This window comes from Lotus japonicus, chromosome 5 (genome assembly GCF_012489685.1).
Source record: "Lotus japonicus ecotype B-129 chromosome 5, LjGifu_v1.2".
Taxonomy (NCBI): domain Eukaryota; kingdom Viridiplantae; phylum Streptophyta; class Magnoliopsida; order Fabales; family Fabaceae; genus Lotus; species Lotus japonicus.
In genome coordinates, this window is record NC_080045.1 from 65407879 (window position 1) to 65430303 (window position 22425).

At 36.7% G+C, this 22425-nt stretch overlaps 1 protein-coding gene and 1 long non-coding RNA gene across 3 annotated transcripts; both read right to left on the reverse strand.

Moving 5' to 3' along the window:
• Positions 1-312: 312 nt before the first annotated feature.
• On the reverse strand, positions 313-4102 carry LOC130720176 (uncharacterized). Of its 2 annotated transcripts, XM_057570797.1 has the most exons (7): positions 3578-4102; positions 3336-3407; positions 2864-3078; positions 2204-2492; positions 1993-2078; positions 1817-1908; positions 313-1118 (listed from the first exon to the last, which is right to left on the reverse strand). In XM_057570797.1, the coding sequence occupies exons 1-7, from the start codon at positions 3857-3859 to the stop codon at positions 892-894; spliced, it is 1263 nt and encodes a 420-aa protein (XP_057426780.1). In that variant the 5' UTR covers positions 3860-4102; the 3' UTR covers positions 313-891. The 2 variants fall into 2 exon arrangements, with proteins under 2 accessions (XP_057426780.1, XP_057426782.1); XM_057570799.1 differs by lacking the exon at positions 3336-3407 and having other exon boundaries at positions 3578-4099.
• Positions 4103-11583: 7481 nt separating this feature from the next.
• On the reverse strand, positions 11584-12665 carry LOC130720917 (uncharacterized). Its single transcript, XR_009013289.1, has 2 exons — positions 12469-12665; positions 11584-12083 (listed from the first exon to the last, which is right to left on the reverse strand). It is a non-coding gene; the product is annotated as an uncharacterized LOC130720917 (long non-coding RNA).
• Between the last annotated feature and the right edge of the window lie 9760 nt (positions 12666-22425).

Genomic DNA, 22425 nt, shown 5'->3' on the forward strand with positions numbered 1-22425 from the left:
ATAACAATTATCTGAGGGGGCGCTAGATCATTAGCATGATCCGAAACATAAATGGACCAATAGAATTGAAACCAAATAATTTCTTTATTTCCTAAATATCAAATATAAAATCGAATAACCTACCCCAAAATCTCGATTGAAAACTCCCTATCTTGAAATAGATCCTTTCAAAAAAAAAAATCCTTTTTAAAAAAATCCAATTATTAACATGTAGTTAAAAACCAGGTGAAAACCGTTGTTGTTTTAAGGAAAATTCACGAATATCCCCTGTGCTTTGCTTTAATAAAGTTATCAACAATAATTAGAAAGGAATAAAAGTCGCAAAAATTTCACCCTAATCATTGGTATCGAAACTCATCAGAAAAGAGTTCTACAGGTAATGCAGCTAAGAAACCTAAGTATCAGAATTCAAATAAAGAGGTGGGGAAATTCAAGCAAAGAGTACAGCGGACACCATATCCAGTAAAATTCCCCAACAAAATAAGCTCCTATCAGGACAGAAAAATGCATCCTGTTCACTTTAACAAAACCATACCAACATAAATAACAGTTGGGAAGCGGCAAGAAACAACAGATGTTCGGCTCATTGATGTTAGCAAACACAACAAACTCATGACAGATATCAGCTAGCACTTGTGAAGCTGCTCATTAATCTGCACATCTGCTGTGAAAGTAGCCTTAACACTGCCGCATTAGAGCTTCGCTGCTTTACTATCGAATTCTTTCACTTGTTACAGAAGGGAACGATGCAGGAAACTGCAAAAGACCTTTATCATTTGTTTCCTTGTATCTTTTTCCATCAGTCAAAGGATATACCTTCATCATATGTCTAACATGTCTGAAATGGGTCAAAGGATGTATCGGCAAATAGTTACAGGCACCTTAACATCATCAACGGCTGAAAAACTGGAAATCTGGGTGGCTGACCTGAAGCGGTCTTAACCAGTTTTCAGCAGCCTGTAAAAGAGAGCTGGCTAATTGGCGCTCGTATCCACCATTGGGAGTCCATAGAGGTCCTTTGAACTTGTATGAAGCAAGACCAAAAGCAGGCAAAGGCATTTTAGGGATACTCTCAGTAGGATTTGATGATGGTATGGGAGCCTGCACCTTTTGTGAACCTGGAAAAAAGAAGATAACATATTACTCATTGGAGCAGTTGATACAAAAAAGAAATGGACCACTGGTTATCAGTATCACACACACATGAAGCACCTTACAATAATTGAGCCATGGAAATCATTATTATGCACCTAAAACTGATGTTCACAAATAAAAAACCCCAGCTATGCCACAATGAAATTTACTGATTTTCAACAAGCAGAAGTAGAAAGATCTCTTTTTACAAATTTCTTAAAACATCTTTGATTCAAAATATGATAAAGCACTATCTAGGCTGATAAATTTGCCATTAAAAGCAATAAGGATGCATTGCGGTACACAACAATTAATCTGTTTGTTTCCTAGATAGCTTGGGTTACCTTGGAAAGAGTGTCTAATTGGGAAACAATATGAAACAAACAGACTTGTGTCTAGACACAACCACATACTAAGATGATTGTGGAAAATGGAAATTTAGGATGTGGCACCATAATATGGAATAGACACGCAGTATATGGATAAGGAGTAGTTTTAAAACATCATTTATAATATGTATATAACATACATAGACTAGTTAATGGCTTAATGCAAACAGCATGCTACAACAATCTCAATTAAAATGAGCTTTATTTATTGATAAAAAAAACACGGAAAAAAAAATATAGCGGTGTTCTATTAGCTTTCTCAAACTTCATTATAAAGTAAAACTCCATCCTACCTCCCACAGGTGTATAAAGAGAATGGTATGTCAGAAAGCAAGCATCCAGATCTTTTAATGTTGGACCTGTTGGTATCCTGTAAATTGGATACCTACAAGCAAAAAAAAATATATTGAGTCTGTATCTCGGTGCATCTGTAAGCAGAATGTCAAAGCACACAAGTAAAGAAGTATACCATGCCACAGATATCCAACTTGATGATTGTATATCACAGCTTCTAAGTGTCGCCAGTTCAGGGAAACGCAAAGCAAGGTCCGCTATCTATCACACCGCACAAATGAAAATGTAATTAAAAGGCCAAACAAGAAAGAAATGAAATAACAAGTGACCAAAATTCTATTCCAGAAAACTGAGGAAGGCATGGAAAGTAGACTCAGTTAGCGCACCTTATCAGCCAAAGGCTCTCGGCTGTAAGGAGGGTCCCGTTCAAGATACTCAAAAAGCAAGTAGCCCTGAGATTTGACAGGTTCACCTTCGTCACTAGAAAAGCCATCTTGTGGGGGTATATGGTGATCTCTCAAAGACAATCTACCCATCCGATGAGGTACTTCATCTGAGAGATGGGGACCAATCCTTTGTTCCCTTGAATATTTCAATCCTCTTTCAGGTTCACAATCACTGCTACCTTCACTACTTGAGTCTCTGAAATCACTGTCACTGTCCTGTCCTAGTTGCCTGCCAAAGATCATAACAATAATATGATTATAAACTACTCTAGGAACTCAGCAATGCTGACAAAACACAGACACCACAAAGAAATAGAGAACAAAGAAAACCAAACAGTAGCTAACTCTTAGCTTAAAGCATCCAACTAAGTAGAATGCTTAACTATGCAAGCTGTACATATCAACATCTCAAGGAAACCACAACAGTACGAACTTGAAATGAATATTAAATTAATTCTGCAACCTAGTTAATCCATAAACACCTAAAATTAGTGAAATATCTACCCAAAACTGCAATGCTGTTTGACTTCTATTTAGATTCACGCCCTGTTAAATAGTCACTGAAATCAATCTTCTGAACAGACCCAAAAAGTAGTATACCTTGACTTCACAGATGCATTCCCATTCTCATTCTGGGCATAAATTTGAATTCCAGAAAGAAAGGGAACATAATACTGAACAACACTATCATTGTCATTAAATACAAGGGGCACTCCAGCTCCATATGCACTCCACTCCCTGAAAGATTCCCACAAATCACCAAGAACAAAGTAAGGCTGAAACTCCACATCGCTCCTTATGCCTCTTGTGGTCCTCTGCAATATACAATTCACAATCAAAATTCAAAACAGAAATTTACACATTTAAAACCATACAGAACCAAAATTCCAAGCAAAGATAAAAAGTCACAAATTTTCTTATAGAAAAGCCAGCAATTTTAAACCTTGGAAATTTATCTGCATTATATAATAATTTCCTCTAACTTTTTGAATTCTATACACAAACTATATAAAAGTACCACAATATTTAAATATAGATTACCCGTGCTAACTTTTCAAAGAAAAATTCTTACTTTTGATTGAAGATTTGTATCCATTTTAATATTATCTTTATGTGTATCTACCTCCTCTCCATTCTCCGATCCCTTTCATAATTAAACACAAACCTTAGATTGAAGATGAATTCCCCATTGAATGCATCAGTTACAAACAACAACACAAACAATGAAAATGAATTACAATTACTATTCCAACTAACAAAACGCGATTTCAATTTTCAGCAGCAACCCAGTTGTAATCAATGAAAACCAGTTACCTTGGGGAGATACTGAGCAGGCACTGATGGCGTGATCGCCTGCAAAAACTGCTCCAAATTACTCAACCGCTTCACCGGCGGCGGCGGCGCAGACCCATTAGCAGAATCCACCGATTTGTCACCAGCCGGCGGCGAGCGAGTCGGCGTGACATCGCTGTTGACTCTGCGCAGCTTGTCATTCTCCATGCTTTGAAGTGAGCGGCGAGCTTTGACCGGATTATAGAACCGATCCTCTCCACGACCACGCGCGGCGGCGAAGTTCAACCCACCAGTACCCAACATTCCTAACCGCGATTGGAACTCGACCCAGAAAGCAAAATCGGAACTTTTTTTGTGGGTATTGGATGAAACCTGGAGAAGGGAATTCGATAGGATCTATGGAGATTCTAGGGTTTTGAAGGGTTTATGGGTGTGAAGTGAAGTGAAAGTGGTTTTGTTTTGTGAATTTTGTAAAGAGAGAAAAAGCGGTTTAGAGAGTGTTTGAGAGTTAAATAAGAGAGGGATGATATGATATGAACGTGGAGGGAGTCAGAAATTGGATCTGGTTGTTGGAGGTGGCAATAGGTGGTGGAGGCCAAGGCCAAGGGTCAAATGGTCATTTCAAACATAGGGACAAATTTGACAAACAAGGATTGCATGAATAAGCCCTTACACTTACAGCCAGCCAAACAGGAACAAGAGACCTTCTTCCTTTATTTTTGGCTTAATACATCAGAAGGCCCCTGTAATTGTAAAGGGAATCAGTTCCAGGGCCTGAAAATTTTTCGCATCAAATTGGGTCCCTAAGAAATTTTTTTTAATTCAATTAAGGCCAAATCTCAATTTTATCCCAGTCATCAATTCCATGTGGCTTTTATAATTATTTTTAATTAAAAAAATTATTTTTAATTCCAACTCAATAATTTAATCAGAATAAAAATTTAAAAACTTAATAAATTAGGGTTACTTATCTAATCCATAAATTAAACCCTTCACCCAAAAACAACAAACTCAACCCATAAATTATCAACAACAAACCCAACCAGTATCAAACTGAGGATGAATTCAGAATTTTAGGAGAGGAAGAAGAATTCAAATTATCAAACTCTAAACAAGCAACAACAACACTTATCAAACACAAGATGACAAAGTTCGATCTTGTCCAGATCCACCAAGTTCGATCTCAGATTCAACCCTAAAATTGATAAACTTGATCCACTTGGTAAATTGCTTCCAAACCCCATAACCACCATGTGCCACAACTCTGTTTCTTCCAATTTCAACTCCACCGGCATCTATCATCAAAATTTCCATTACCCCCAAACAGAACCTATATCTAAACCACCACAGCACATTCAAACCCAGTAGAATCAAATCAAAACAAAAAAAGAATTGAACCCACAACCAGAACTTGCAGAGAGGAAGAAGGGAGAGCAGAGTAGAGCATGAGAGGAAGAAGGAAGAACCACCACATAAGGGATAAGGGGTTCGCAGAGAGAGATATGGAGGTGTGGGTTTTGATGGGGTAACCCAGAACCGAAAATCCCAAAATCCCAAAATCCCCACCCCACCCCCAAAACCAAATATCCCAAAATCCAACAAAGGGGAAGAAGAAATGGAGAACGAAAAATCAGATCTGTACAGGAAAAGTGAAAAGATTCAAGCTTTAAGGAGAATGGTGAGTGGGGGTGAAGAGAAAACCCAGCAAACCGGAAATGAAGATGCACCCAAGTCAAGATCTGGAGTCGGCCTCCCTCTCTCATTCCCATTCTGGATCCCTCCGTAACCAATTTGGCCACTGAAACCATCGGAAAGAAGAGAGCGAGTTACAACAGGAGGAAAGAGTAGTGGGTTGTTGAAGATGAGAGTGGGAATGAAGAAGGTGTTGAGGAAGGTGGTTGGGAGGTTGGGGATGAATTCATAATTTTAGGGTTTTTAATTTTGTGTTGTGTTTAATTAGATCAGATTAGTAAATTAGTAAATTTTTAAAAAATAAGTTTTCTGGTTAAATAATAGAGTTGGAATTAAAAATATTTTTTAATTATTTTTTAAATTAAAAAATAATAATAAAAGCCACGTGGAAATGATGACTGGGATAAAATTGAGAGCTGGCACACTTTGGCCTTAATTGAATTAAAAAAAAATTTATAGGGACCCAATTTGATGCAAAAATTTTCTAGGCCCTAGATTTGATTCCCTTTACAATTACAGGGGCCTTCTGATGTATTAAGCCTTTATTTTTTTAATAGTTTGTCATTATTTAATATTTCTTTATATTTTTTAGTGTTAGCCAGGTATTCAACTTACTCGTAGAAATGAAAGATTTGAAGAAGAAGAAGAAGCGTCATACAAGGACTTCGAGATCAAATGCTGGTACCATAAGTACTTTAGAGGCCGGTAATAGTGAGTCTAGCTAGTATTTGCAGTGAATTCCCGAGCTAAATAATCGTCCACTACGATAGGAACGTTCAATTCTCTAGTAAATACCGCTCTTTTGATTATTTCTTCGCATAAACCTCGAGACTAATCACTAGTTCCATTGTTAGCACAATAAGCGGCAAGAGGCTGGTCAATAAGTTTTTTCCGTTTATGAGAGTTGAAAATCGAACTAAATTTATTTAAGAGAATACCGATTCACTCAAAACTCAAAAATTACCTTAAGTCAATAGATTTTTTTAATAAATAATTCTTCATACACATTAGTTATATATAGATTGAATCCTAAATCCTAAACTAAATATATGATATTTTAGCTGTACTATAGTTTATCGGTAGCAATTGACAAAATTAAGTGTGTGTTTGGTTGCGCGTCACACACCTCCAAAATCACGTCTGGATGAGTAAACGTGGATCTTCAACAAAAATTGATGTTTGGATGCTCTAATTTGGAATCGATTTTAGCAACCAGATGCGGATCTCATTGATGCTGCTCTGGGTTGCTTTTCCGTCATAGAGACGCGATTCTCTCCAGATCTGGGTTCCATCTGATTTTTTATTCCGTTTATACCCCTTTCTTCTTGCACCTTGGACTCTTGACATGTGGGGATGATTTTAGAAGAGAAAGGACTTGGAGAAAAGAAAAGCTACATAACTTCCTCTTCTGCTTTCGATCTTCACTGTTTGTCATCTCACCTCTGTTTTTTTTTTCCTTCTATCCTCCGTCCTTATTCTCTGCGTGCGGCGGCTGCATATATCCTCTCCTTGACTGTGTGTGCATTATTAACTTAGGGTTATTGTTTTTTTTTGGGACAAACTTAGGGTTAGTGTTAAATTAGATAGTGGTGTTGGGCTGAGTGGCCCAAGTGCCCAACCGTACAAGGCTAATTTTTTTCTTATTAAATATGATTCAAATCATTATATTAATACAAAGTTTTAAAAACAATGGTGGTTGAATGAAATTAAATTTTAATATTCATTAATTTAGTGAAATAAAATTAATAATTTTTCTAATAGTGTATTATATATCATTATTAATTTAGTGAAAGTAAATTAATAAATTAATTCATATTCATTATAATATTCATACCCATTTTGGTCATTATACAATCAAAATCAATTCTAATCAAAGTTATCCAAACGAAATTCTCTCAGAAGAATCACGTTTCTGATAATGTATCCAAACATAAATCACGTCACTCAAACTCACGTTTACCAGATCCAATTCTGGTCAGATCCAATTCTGCTAACACTGATCCAAACACACACTAAATTGAAAGAAAAGTTGAATGGACTATTGACTATTGCAGCTCATGGGTAACATGAATTTTTTTTTGGGGATATTTGGGTTTTGAAATGACAAATATAGCCCCTAGCTTGGTGCATTGCGATTGGTGGAAATGACATTGTTCGGATTGGTCGTAGATGAGGTGACACCTGTTATTATGACAGTGTGTGATACACGTGTACGGACATGATTTTGAGAAGTGACACTAAGGAAGCTGTCTATTTCTTACCTTATCTCACTAGATTTTCTAAAGAATTATTTCATCATCTTATTAAACTGTGAGACGCTGGGAAACGTAAACGCAGCGCTGTAGCGCGTAGGGAGACGCGCGAAGGGGTTGCAAAATTAAAACTCGTGTCACTTTTGTTTTGTTTGACTAGGCATTTGGCAAGTTGAAAGCGACAATTGAAAACATTTTATTATAAAACAAATAGTATTTTTGAAATAAATAAAAGGAGACATTATTTTCAGGTCATTAAAAATGGATAGATGAAAGATGAGGAGTTGTTGGGAAGTGTTGATCACATGATTACTCGTGGATTAGTGAGGAAGATATATACATATTGCATTAACATACTCTTTTCTTGTTTGGGTGGGCTATTATAAAGAACCAAATATGTTATGTGTTATAACTTACACTTGATTGGTTAAAGTGATATAACTTTTATTTATGAAGAGTGAAATCAAAGATAATAAGAGAAAAGATAAATTTAAAATGTTTATGGTTCGTGCCATGTTTAGGGTTTAGGCCGAGTTTTAGGTTTGATATTGATTGTATAACTTTTGATTGATTTTAATTAGTGTTAAATTTAGGGTCGGTTTTAGGTTTTAGGGTCGAATTTAGGGCTATTTTAGGGACCAAGGTAAGGTTTAGGGTTTAGGACAGGCTAATAAGTTCTATTCAGCCGAATGACTCATGTCAGATTTAGTGTTAAGGGTATGGTTTAGGTGACTTGATCTGTTCAGGTTTATTCAACTTGTTCAAGTCGGGCTTACCTTTTTAGGACGCGATGGTTAATTCAGGCGACTGATCTATGTTGCTCTAATTTAAGGATTAGAGTTTACGGTATTGAGAGAGAGAGGTCTTGAAAATTGTAGGGCTTTTGGCCCTAGGGCTTTTATTACGTGGAGTCTTTTGGCTCGGAGGGTTTTTTTATCCTGACTCACCGGACTAGCGTTGGACGACTAGGGCTGGTAAGCCAAATTGATAGCTCTAGTTGAAAATAGATCTAAACAGATGCAAGATAACCAACAACTTCAACAACATATTTTTCAAAAAGAACACATTCAACCCGAACCCTAATCACAAAATTGGGAAAATATAAATTTATACATAAATGAAGAGGAATTTTTTTGAATAAGCAAAGAATATTGGGTGTACCCATCTTGGTCAAGTTCAATAGTTATCATTTTCATCTTTGTACCATATTTCTCAAACTCTTGTTCGCCACTTGCTCTAGTGAGAATTTCAATTACATCTGCTCAAACAAAACACACACATTCAAGGAAAATTAAGAACTATATTTTAAAAATCGAAAGGCTACAAAAGGGAATATACATTATGTCACCAAGTGGCACGAAAGAGTAAGGGCTTAAGTTGTTAGCTTTTTTAGGAACTAATCGTACATAAGTATGTATATCAAAGTTGATCTTGAATGGATACGAGGTTGGGCAGAAATCACGACCGCTTTCACCAACACCAAAGAATGAAATCTGATATATGCGTCATTCACTTAACAAAGATTGGAATCGGTAAATAAGAGTCTTCCTAAATGAAGCGTGAATCTGACAACCGTGAAATTAAAAAGTAGAGAAGATAAGAGATTTACCAACAAAAAAACAAAATAAAAAAATGGTGATTAATTAAAAAAATGTCATACCTTCTCATCCATAAGAACCATGTCCATTGAAAATGGCAGCTTCGAACTATATAAGCTCGGACTTAGCCATAAACGATTCCCTTTCGCAACAATAGTCTAGTTCTCCTTGGAGGCATCGATTTTGGCGAGATCGTCGATTTTGGCAGCCATCAGAACAAAGGTTATTTTCAAAGCTATTAGATGCTGGAAAATGGATGGAATAGTGAAGGTGAAAAATAACATAAAGGAGTATATATAGATGAGTCAGAATTAGGGTTAATAATATCAGCAGGTAAAAAAAGTAAGGAGAATATTGCTCCAAAAAGAATATTTCAAAATTTGAATTTGAATCTTAGCTAAAAAAAAACGGTTCTAATCACATAAAAAAAATCAAATCTTGATAAAATTTTTGTTTTTCACTTTTGTTACAGCTTTAATTGAATGTTTTAAAAAAACGACAATTAAATTCCAGCACAAATAGACCGCATAGAAAAAAAATTAATCAGCAATTTAATATTCCAAAATTTGAATTGACATGTTGACAAAGTTAATAAAATTTGAATTTGAACCATAACCAAAAAATTGTTTTTAAACACGTTAATTGATAATTTGAATGATAATTCCATAGGTAGTAAATGAGGAGGGATGACTTTTGTTACAACATTAATTGAGAGTTTTAAAAAAAATTAACTAAATTTAAGCAATAATTGACGAAAAAATAAAATAAAATCAACTATTAATGAGATTTATAGTGATCATTCAATAGGTTGTCAATGATGGGTCTTAATACCAAAATCAAGGAAAAATGAGCTTGCAATAAATTGGTTAGAAGGAATTAGAGATTGAGGATTGTTTGCACCACCATTATTGTTTTTCTTTAAAACCTGCAAAAAAACCAAATCAGGCCTTTACTTTTTTATCTTTATATTTTTGTAAGCTACATGACTAAAACTGACCTTTGACAATGTCAATGATTTTCTTATAGAACAATGCCGCCGGACGAATTCTCTGCATGTCGTCAAGACCTGCAATTGAAGAGCAAACATTTTCACAAGAAAGGATATGTTTTCTCATGATTGGTTCTGTGTTGTTTATTAGGGTTCTTTCTCTCCATTTAATGCATGCATTTAAAACTAATGCTTTCAAATACTACTTTACTAGAAATTAAACTCGTGCGTTGCACGGGTAACGCACGAGTTTGTATTAAGTTATGTGTCTATTATTTGTAACAATAATATATGTAATATAAAAAAAATTATCCAATAGTAGATAAATAAGAATATGATAAATGTAATGAAATGTACACTAATTTTTTAGTATATTAAAGCACATGTTTTATGTTGTGCTTTAATAGAAATTATTTTCAGTTCATTTGCTGATAATATGTGTCAATAGTAATGCACTCTCAATAATAAGCAAAAGTATGAAAATATATAATTAGAGTTGAATAATTTAGTCTGTGTTTGTGTAAAATCTTTTATAAAAAAAAAACTTTTATAAAGTGGTACTTATCTCTTTCTTTCATGTTTTGGCCTTGAAAATAGTACTTTCAGTTGAAACTTTATGAACAGTGTGCTAATGGAAGTTTAATGTTGAAATATTTTTGTCTCTTCCCAAAATTATTTGTTAATAAATATTATTTTCTTATAGAATTTATTTTTAATATTTGTGAAATACAAAACTCAAGTAAATTTTAAGTTTATGGATGTTGTTATTTTCAATTTTAAGTTTGTTATTGTTTAACATATTTATTATAAAGTTTTTTTGTTTGTTTGGATGCTTTTAATACAATGCAACACTTGAGTTTTGCTTTTGTATTTAATGCAAAAACGCAAGTGTGATTTACATATATATATATAGATTCAGGGCTTGAGCTGCACTAGAGCGCTGTTGAAAGAATTTTTACTTAACCACTTTCGAATCCTTCAAGATTCAATCGTAGTATAGCAAAGGGTTTTTATCGTCCTCAGGGAATTGGAAATACAACGCTGTTCTTTAGTAAAACCACTTAAGCAATGAATTTAACAAAGTTTTTGATTGATTGTTTCGAAATACGTCGTAAATATAAAGAAAAGCGATAATAACAACGGGTTTAAACAGGTTGAGAAAACTGTTAGGATTGGGTTTCGCACCTTAACTGTTATGAATCCGTAAATTCAACACATATGAATCATTATATTCTTGATTCCATCACACCAGTTCTTATCTAACTCATTAATTCCTTACATGAGAAGATTAACGGTTCGCTCTCCTAATTACCGATGTCTCGCATAACTAACAAAGCGAAGCGTGATTGATTCGGGTGTTTAACGACTAACAAACCTAACTCTATGTCTAGCAATTAGGATTATTAGATGATATAACCTAAATCCAATTCAAATATGTAGTTTTCACTCACACATCAAATCTCTAATCAAGTTTTAATTGATCAAGTTAAAACAAGCTTTAAGAACAAGATTATACCATTGAAATCAAGAGATAGATAGATTCATATGCATAAGAACTAAATTAGATACATAGAGTCAAGGTACTACACCAAATCCTAACAAAGAAAAGCTTAGCTATCCATAGACATGGAAGCTAGACAAGCTTACAAGAGAAATAGGATGGAAGTGATGATCCGTGCCGACTTCGGCGTAGCTCCAGCTCGATGGAAGCTTACCCAAGCTCTAAGTCCCTTCCCTTTTTGTTCTCTCTCGAATTCTCTCTCCAAAAACCCCGTTCTTTTTTCTAAAAATGAAGAAAATCCTTTTATAATGAACTTTACATCTGTGCAGAGTGTTGGGCGGCCCTTTATGGGCGCTGGGCGCCCAGTTACTTCAAGGTTGGGTTTCTGTAACCGCCCTAAGCGCTGGGCGGCTACTGACAAGCGCTGGGCACCCTGCTGATCCAGAAATTCTCTAAGTCTCATAAAAATATGTCTTTTTCCTTGAGAACTTAGACCCTACATCAAAATTTGAGAATATAATCAGTCATAAAACACATTTGAATAAGCTAAAATGTGTATGAAAACTAGGAAAATATGGCACTTATCAAGCGCTTAGTAAGATCAATGGATTTTTCATCAACAGATCCATGAACCTGCGCTCATGAATTGAGATGTGTCAAAACCAAATAGAATAAGCTATTGCTCTTTTGTTTGAAACATAAGTATGTGTTAAATAAGGAAGAGGAAACAGGCTAACTTCATTTAAATATTGTTTTGTACTAATGTTTTAATTATTATCCATAGAAATTATTACATATGTCATCCATTTAAACCATATGTATAGTCATATAAGTCCTCCATTTAATGCATGCATTTAAAACTAATGCTTTCAAATACTTACTTTATTCAGGTCTTGAGATGCACTAGAGCACTTAGTAAGATCAATGGATTTTTCATCAACAAATCCATGAACTAGGGGTGTAAGCGGGTTTGGTTCGATCCACGAATCCGGTCAATCTGATCCGAACCGAACACATTTAAAAAACCCGACCCGATGAACCGAACACATTTGCAAGTCTTGACGGCATGCAGAGAATTCGTCCGACGGCATTGTTCTATAAGAAAATCATTGACATTGCCAAAGGTCAGTTTTAGTCATGTAGCTTACAAAAATATAAAGATAAAAAATTAAAGGCCTGATTTGGTCTTTTTTGCAGGTTTTAAAGAAAAACAATAATGGTGGTGCAAACAATCCTAAAAACCGGGCAAGAGAACCCAAAACTGACAAATAACCTAAAAGTAAAAAACCATCAAGCAAGAAGGCTTTATTAATTGGGATTACATATCCCGAAAGGGAGTCAAATGAGATAGAGGGTAAATTAGAACTCAGTCTCAAGGCTATTGAGACTCTTGCTAAACTCCTAGCCATATTCTACAGTTTTCAAGAGAAAAACATCAAGCTGTTATGTGATATTAGAGGAAAAGAGCCATACAACGAACGTACCAAGACTAATATTGTAAGACCCAAGTTTTTAAGCTTAGAATAAGTGGAAGAGATTTCCATTTACGATTAGTGTAACGCCCCAATTTCTCAACTGAGGAGTCACATTAGTTACCTAACAAAATCTAAGGACTATTTCGTAATCCTAAGAAAACACAATATATTTTTTTTTCCTTTTCGAAACACTGAACATAATTGAATACATAACATAGACTTTATTCAACAACCCGTTCCCGACATATAATAATAGTGTCATACAATATCGTAAGCAGGTTTCCAAAATAAGTACGCTCACTGGATTAGTGGCGAAGATAAAGTTTAAACAACAGAGTTTTCAGATGGGGAAAGAAACTCGGACATAGTCCACCAAAAGGAAGAAGCAACTGCTTCATCCACCTTTACACGACCGCCCACGGTCACGGTCTCTAACTCGAACGGCTAAGCTTCAGCGGAAGGCTCTCCATCGCCTAATAGCGTTAAGCGCCCAAACAACAAGTAGCAAATAGAAAGGGTTAACTCCATACCATTACCATGTATGAAAGAGAAAATCATGCTATTCAAATTTAACTACCTATCATGGTAAATAAACCAACAACATAACTAAACTCATATATCAACAACCTAACATATAACATCAATTCAGATATCGACAACCTAACATATAACATCAATTCAAATATCGACAACCTAACTTATAACATCAATTCAGATATCGACAACCTAACATATAACATCAATTCAGATATCAATAAACTAATAACTAAAGTCCAACAACATAGGGTAGGTGTTAGTTCCCTATAATGCAACTATATGCTTCTACCAAAATGGATCGATCAGCAACGTCTCTCAAGACGGGACGATCACGTGGGACAATCACCACCACACCGCCACTTAACGCCACTACGGACGGGACAATCACGTGGGACAATCACCACCACACTGCCACTTTAGGACATCTCGAAAGATGGGACGATCACGTGGGACAATCACCACCACACCGCCACTTTATAACGCCTTAAAAGACGGGACAATCACGTGGGACAATCACCACCACATTGCCACTTCAAGTTCAAGCCCTAAATGCCAAGTCAATCAACAACTCCCAAATCCAATAACCAAGTCAAGTATCAACAATAACCATGCCATATCCACTAGAAAGCAGTAATGACAGAAACCAGTAAACGGCCGAAGCCTCTCAGAAAACGGAGACACACGTCTCAATAAGTTTACTCGGCCGAAGCCTTCAGAAAACATTTGGCACAAGCCTCAGAAACAGTCAACATAAGCAAGCATAATAATCATAATCATCTGCCAATCAATATAAACATCTTCATCTCAAACACAGGCAGTGCGATAAAAGCAGGCAAGACTCAAAGACACTCTAAAACTGAGTTACCCTTACCTTCGTGAGTAGAAGTTGGGCATGGAAGTTGTGAACCTAGAACAAGGAAACACAATCATCAACACAAGCCCTACTAGAAGTAACACTATCTAATAACGCTAATCGAAACCGGAAAGAAAGCTTTTAAAGCTTCAGAGTTCCTCTTAAGGCATGAATTGACAACAGAACTTCGTTCGCTAAAACGAGCATAACTCGAGCTACAGAACTCGGAATGACACGAAACCAGCGCCAAAATTTCGACAATCGAAAGAGCTACGCAATGGTTCAGGTCATAGAGACCCAAAAATTATTTTTGGACACGGTATCCTAAGCAATAGGTTTCGGCCACTCTAAAAAATAGGGTTCCCGAACTTTTTCTTCGATCTACATCGATTCCTAGGTATTCTTAGGCGATATCTAGGCCAGGGAAACTCTCAGAAAAATTATCGAATCGAAAACTGTCGCAGGGGTATTTTGGTCAATATTTTTAGCTCGGAAACTCAAAATCAGAATTTCGAAAAATAAATTAGATGGGGTTGATACCAACGACGATTATGACGACTAATCTTACTAACGCTAAACTCAGTCGAGGGTTTTAAGCCCAAAGGTTGGAACTTTAGCCAAACATGGGTATTATGAGCAGAATTGAAATTCGGCGGCAATTCGGCGAGAATCGGCGAAATGAAATCCGCTAAACATGCTCAGGGGCACGCAGGGAATAAGTTTAGATATAAAGATGAAGTTATCTAGATAGTTTTGTAAAAACCTCAAAACTTAGAGCACAGAAAAGCATAGAGAAAAGCGGCAGAATTTACGATCAGAAGTGAGGATTAGCATCAGTACCTTGAGACCTACGCGTAGCAACGAACTATGGAACGATCAGGCAAGAATCGGCGAAAAACTCTTCTCCTCCTTCTCCTCTTGTGGCCGCGGGTTGTGTGTGTGTGTTTTGTGAGGTTTTTGTTTCAAGCTTCACATATTTATAGGGAATGAAATGGAAGATATTTATCAAAGATCGGATAAGTATGAATAGATATTTATCAAGATTGGATAAGTATGAATAGATATTTATCAAAGATTGGATAAGTATGAATAGATATTTATCAAAGATTGGATAAGGTTGAATAGATATTTTGTAAACCGGTACAGATTAGTTTAGATATCGGAGGATTTAACTCATAGAGTTAAGATAAAAATATAAGAGCGATCCCGATTTCTTCCTACTGATTCCAACGTATTTTAGACACGATATTTATCCCGCTGAATCTTCTAATTCTTCAAAGAAATATCAGTATGATTTTTGGTTTTCGAGGCTTGCTATATAGAGGGTGGAAAAACGCGGGAAAATGAAAGTTTCGCGATTCAGATTTTTCCGGCTTCGTTCTCCGTGAATTCTAAGATAGGTTTTGGCGACAAAATTCCAAAACTAAAAAGAGGTTTCCTTGTATTTTAAGTGACTAATGCAAAGTCGGTGTAAAACTATTTTACCCGATAAGTTACTTTTTGCATCGAATGTCGGAATAGAAAACTTCCTTCTGAAGAAAGATTGAAATCATCAAGAGAAATGGGTGTACGCGGGTGGAATCTTCTTTTGAAGCTCTGAATAGAAAAAGTCTTCATCGTCGGTTGATTTTAGGTTTCTTGAACTATCAGGGTTTTAGTTTCGGCAAACTTCCAATGATTGGAATCGGACGTTCGTAGATCCTAGAGTTTCGCCTTGAAACGATAGTTATAAAAAGGAATAAGAGAAAGTCTTATATTCCTCTTGAAGATTTTTGGAATTATTCCTATAGTGTTCCAAGGGTGGAAGATCTTTGGAATTTATTCCTATAGTGTTCCAAGGGTGGAAGATCTTTGAAATTTATTCTTTTCCTAAGGTTCTTGTCCTAGGTTTAAGCGAATACTGCTTGCGTCATAAGTTCCGTCGGTTCGAATCTTGTCCTTTCACCAATTTATTCCAAGCTAAAAACTTGGGTCTTACAATTAGGCTTGACGTATCGTGAAGGAAAAACCTGAACAAGAGTTTATCGAATGGAATAAATTTATGAAGGAGGAAGTTCAGGAAAAGTCTAAGGATTGTACCAAAGTCGATTTAAGTTATAGCACGACTAATATTCGCTTTAAAACCTAGGACAAGAACCTTAGGAAATAAGACTATGTTCCACCCTTGGAACACTGTAGGAATTTCTTCCAAAAATCTTCAGAGAAATGTTAGAACTTCTTTTTTTCCATATATCACAATCGTTTCGAGGCGAAACCCTAGAATCTACGAACGTCCGATTCCAATCATCGGAAGTTTGCCGAAACTGAAACCCTGGTATTTCAAAACCCTAGAATCAACCGACGATGAAGACTTTTTCTATTCGGAGCTTCAAATGAAGATTCCACACGCGTGCACCCATTTCTCTTGATGATTTCAATCTTTCTTCAGAAGGAAGTTTTCTATTCCGACATTCGATGCAAAAAGTAACTTATCGGGTAAAATAGTTTTACACCGACTTTGCATTAGTCGCCTAAAATACAAGGAGACCTCATTTTAGTTTTGGAATTCTTTCGCCAAAACCTATCTTAGAATTCACGGAGAATGAAGCCGGAAAAATCAGAATCGCGAAACTTTCATTTTCCCGCGTTTTTCCATCCTCTATATAGCAAGCCTCGAAAACCAAAAATCATACTGATATTTCTTTGAAGAATTAGAAGATTCAGCGGGGAGAATATCGTGTCTAGAATACATTGGAATCAGTAGGAAGAATCGGAAATCACTCTCATATTTTTATCTTAACTCTATGAGCAAAATCCTCCGATATCTGAACAAATCTGTACCGGTTTACAAAATATCTTCTCAAAATATCTGTTCATACTTATCCAATCTTGATAAATATCTATTCATACTTATCCAATCTTGATAAATATCTATTCATGCTTATCCGATCTTTGATAAATATCTTCCATTTCATTCCCTATATATATATGTTGAAGCTTGAGACAAAACCTCACAAACACACACACACAACCCGCGGCCAAGAGGAGAGGAGGAGAAGAAGATTTTCTTGATTTCTTGCTTGATCGTTGATCCGACAGTTGCTACTTCAAGGTGTCGAGGTATAGTCGCTAATCCTTACCTCTGATCGCTTTTTCCATAGCTTTTCTCTATGTCTTTCTGTGCTCATAGTTTTGAGGTTTTTACAAAACTATCCTGAATACTTCATTTTTGATTCTAAACATCTTCCTTACGTGCCCAAGAGCACTTCTGTCGGATTAGTTTTTCCGTTATGTCGCCGGATTTCCGCCGGAATCAATTTCTGCTTAAAATACCCATTTTTAAGCAAAGTCTCAACCTTTGAGCTGAAAACTATCGCCTTAGCTTAGTGCTAGTAGGATTAGTTGTCATAAACGTCGTTGGTGACGTCCCCATCCAATTTGCATTTTGAGATTTCAGTTTTGAAATTCTTAGCTAAAAATAATGACCAAAATACCCCTGCGGCAGTTTTCGATTCGATAATTTTTCTGAGAGTTTCCTTGGCCTAGATATCGCCTAAGAATACCTAGGAATCGATTTAGATCGAAGAAAAAGTTCGGAAACCCTATTTTACATAGTGGCCGAAACCTATTGCTTAGGGTAACGTGTCCAAAAATAATTTTTGGGTCTCTATGACCTGAGCCATTGCGTAGCTCTTTCGATTGTCGAAATTTTGGCGCTGGTTTCGTGTCATTCCGAGTTCTGTAGCTCGAGTTATGCTCGTTTTAGCGAACGAGGTTCTGTCGTCTATCCATGCTTAAAAAAATTGTACTATGAAGCTTCTTAAGCTTTGTCTAAACGCTAGTTAGTATTGTATTGACCGAATTGACTTGTTTTGATTGACCTTCGCTTCGTTTACTCAAAGATTCGTTTGGAGGAACACTTGGAGCAGGAAAAGAGGATTGTGAAGGAGCCTTGCTTGAACACACTGGACGAGTTCGAGGTTAGGGCAACTTACTTGCTAGCTAATGCTTTGTAGGCGTCGATAAATTCGACTTGATTTATTGTTTATGCATATGAATTGTCTGGATTGAAAATGTTTTCTGAAGGCTTCGGCCGAGTGAACTGATTGAGACGTGTGTCTCCGTTTTCTGGGCTTCGGCCGACATGGGAGATTAGGATTTATCGCATTGATATGTTGATAATTGACTCGCATGCTTAATTGTTAAAATGGTTAACTATAGGCTATGTGATTATTTGTTCACATGATATTTGGATTATATTGATTATAATGTGTCTTTCTGTTACGCACTTGAATTGCTGACTATATTGAATATACCGTGCAATTGTGCGAATGAGTGAGGAACGTCAAGATAGTGGATAACGGGTAGTTATGCCAGACTCCTGACGAGTTTTTAGATAAAGTTTGATGGGACGGACCGAGGTTCGTACCCTATTATTGTTTTATGGATCGAGACCTTCTCAAAGGAAAATTGAGTTTGAAAATGATATTGGAAAAACCCCATTTGAATTCACGTAAGAACTTGGGTTGTTCTGTCTAAGGCAAGAAGGGCTTTTAATGAGGCATTGTGCCCGGCCAGCTTACCTGGGAACTTCTCGGGCCATTACTTGGGTGATGATGGACCTTTTGTTTTGAGACCTTCTCCAGGGAATCATTGGAATTATGGGATCTTTGAAACTAATAGGATTAGAGACAAAACTTAAACAATTTCATAATGAACCTCCATAATGTATTAAACAACCTCAAAACCCTTAATATAATGATAAAAGACTCAGACGAAAGTTTAGGGCTTGAACATTAAGTTTTGAAAATGAGAAGTGTCGTCGGATCCAGGTTTCTGGGGAAACCATTGTGCGTTGGCACTTTGCTCGATGAGCAAGTTTTATTGGTTGGCCAATCCAAGGGATAAGCCGGGGAACTAGTCAGTTCTGAGTATGTTGATACTCTTTTGCTCGTGGAGCAGTTTGTTTGGCCATCGAGATGGTGAGCCATGGTAAGTTGAAAGGTCACTGAGTGCGAGATGCATTCTTTTGCTCGTGGAGCAGTTTGGTTGGCCATCGAGACGGTGAGCCAAAGTGACTAGGAAAGTTACCAAGTGTGACTAACACTTTTTTGTTTACCTTAGGGTATTGTAGAGACGATGTACTCTAGCTAGATACGTGTGCCTTGGTGAGGACGATTCGTTATTTGGCTAACCATATTGCATTCATGCATACATTTCTTGGAAAGTGTGCTGCTTTCCGAAGGACGATCTCAGATCGGACTTCATTGGAGCGAGATGCTTCACAGGAGTGTGCAGCTTCATAGGAGCGAGATGCTTCACAGAAGTGTGCTACTTCACAGGAGTGTGCAGCTTCATAGGAGCGAGATGCTTCACAGGAGTGTGCTGCTTCACAGGAGCGTGCAGCTTCATAGGAGCGAGATGCTTCACAGGAGTGTGCTGCTTCACAGGAGCGAGATGCTTCATAAAAGCGAGATGCTTTAGCGGAGCGAGATGCTTCGAGTCATCGTGAGGGTGACATTTTATCCGGATCATATTTTGAGCATGACATTGCATTGGCATACCATGCATTTAACTATATTCGTTGATATATTACTTATCGAGTTTTCGAGATATAACTTATTGAACTGTTGAGATATTGAATATTGAATTGTTATTAGAAATCTGATAACATGTTATGTATATACCTTAGGGTAGACGATACAGAACTTATATGTCTATATACAACCTATATATATATACCCCTTTATTCATCACATGTTGCTTGTATTATCTATTATATTCCGTGAGTTGACCCTAGCGCCTTGGCTTTGTGTGTATGGTTGTGTTTGGGCGGTCGACCTGCTACCCGACGTCCAACCGCTGATTCAAGATGGTTCGTCGTTCGGGGAGGATCCTGAGCACAATGACTGTTACTGAGCCTTCGACGTGGACCCGGACTTCATGCATGATCGGATGAGGGTCGATGTTAGGAGTGTATTATATGGGGGGATTGTTTTCACAGCTCTGATTGTCATTTCCCGTTGGGGCTGACTTATCTTCTTGAAAACTGTATTCACAAAACTCATGGCTCTGACCATGGGATATACTCATTCGCCTGCGGGCACTATCTCCAATTACTTTATGTTTATTATCTTTGGGTTGAGTCTTCATTATGTTAAGTCTTCTATTTGAAAAGAAAACCAAAAAAAAATATTTACGCATTTTCCGCACTATTGATTTAAAGTCACTAAAGTGGCACCACCGAAATCGGGGTGTTACAAATATCACTAGGGAATTCAGAATCCAGGTGACAAATTCAGTTGCTGGAGATGTGCTATTTGTCTATTTAGTGGGGCATGGAAGGGACGGCAAACACGAACAAGACAGACAGACTGAACCCTATTTCATCAGCTCCGATAATTTCCAAGTGGAAGGTAGACTTATCTTATATTTGTAACTTGAATTTGTAAGTTTAAATTAGTAGAAGGTAGACTCATCATATCAATTGATTGCAGATGAATATTGGACATAAGTGCTCAATCTAGTCCCTAAAGGGGTCACAATCACCATGATTGTTGACTGTTGTCATGCTACATGTCTCTGCAGGGTTGCCTTGGAAGAAAAGGAGAATAGAGGGAAAGTCATTGTCATTCCGGTGTATGATGTGGATGAAAGGGGGTGGGACGGCTTATTCTATGACCAAATTATGGTCGGGGAAGGGACTCTGTTTAAGAACGCCCGTGGCAAGACAGTGAGAGAGGTGGCCCAGATATGGAACAGGGCCATGAAAGATTACGACCCTATAAAACTGGGAGGATCAAGTCCAAAGGAGATTAATCTCCAGCTAGTTGCTTTAGAAGATGCTAAATCTAGCATTTTTCTAGAGTTTGAGTGAATGTAAAGATTACAGCCCTATAGAACTGAGGGGATCAAGTACAAAGGAGATTAATCTCCAGCTAGTTGCTTTAGAAGATGCTAAGAGTTTGAGTGAATGTAAAGGTTGAACCCAAAAACATGAATTTTTCCTTAGAAGATGCATATTATTAGAGTTTGAGTGAATGTAAAGATTACAGCCCTATAGAACTGAGGGGAGATTAATCTCCAGGTAGTTGCTTTAGAAGATGCTAAGAGTTTGAGTGAATGGAAAGGTTGAACCCAAACATATGATTTTTTCCTTAGAAGATCCATATTATTTGAGTTTGTGAGTGAAAATGAAGAACATGTAAAAGTGCTTTATAGTTTCTATTGATGTCAAAAATATATTTCTTTTGAGATGGTTTATGATGTGGAAGCCAAAAATATGAATTATTTCTTGAATTATACAAAGTGTGTGCAAAAAGGGTGGATTGCAAATGATGAACTATCATCAAGGTAATATATACAGTGTACCTGAGGCGGCTACTATTGAGATTATCGACAATAGGTCTTGGAAGTACACTATCTGATTGAGATTGTCCATCTAGATCATTGGATCGGTTGCCAGAAATCAACCTTTGAATGAAAATATGAGATAGGCGATCCAATCCAACATTTTTGACCCTCTGCAAAATCCAGATTATTGAGCAATAGAATGAATTTATAGCAATCTCTTCTATGTCTTCGAATAAGAATTGAAGGTCAGAAGTTTGCAATGAGAAGATCTGGATTTTGAGGCGGTTGCGGCTGCTATTGAGAGTGTCTCATGAAACCCTATTGAAACAATAGATCTTTCATTCTTCAAGTTCAAACAGATGGATTCACCTACTCTTGGTTTGAATGGTTGAGGAATCCAAGCTCCTGTATTCAAGCGTTATGATGGGATGGGCGGTAATAGGGACTGCAATTTAAGCCTATTTAAGGATTGCTCACAGTATAGTTGCCAACAACGCATGGAGGTTTAGCATGTCATTCCCATTCTGGTTTGACATTGATTTTATATTTTGCTTCTGTTTTGTCATTTATTTCTTGTTCTCTCTCTCTTGATGGTTCTAGTCTATTCTAGTTCATTTCTCATTGTATTTGGGTTAGCACCC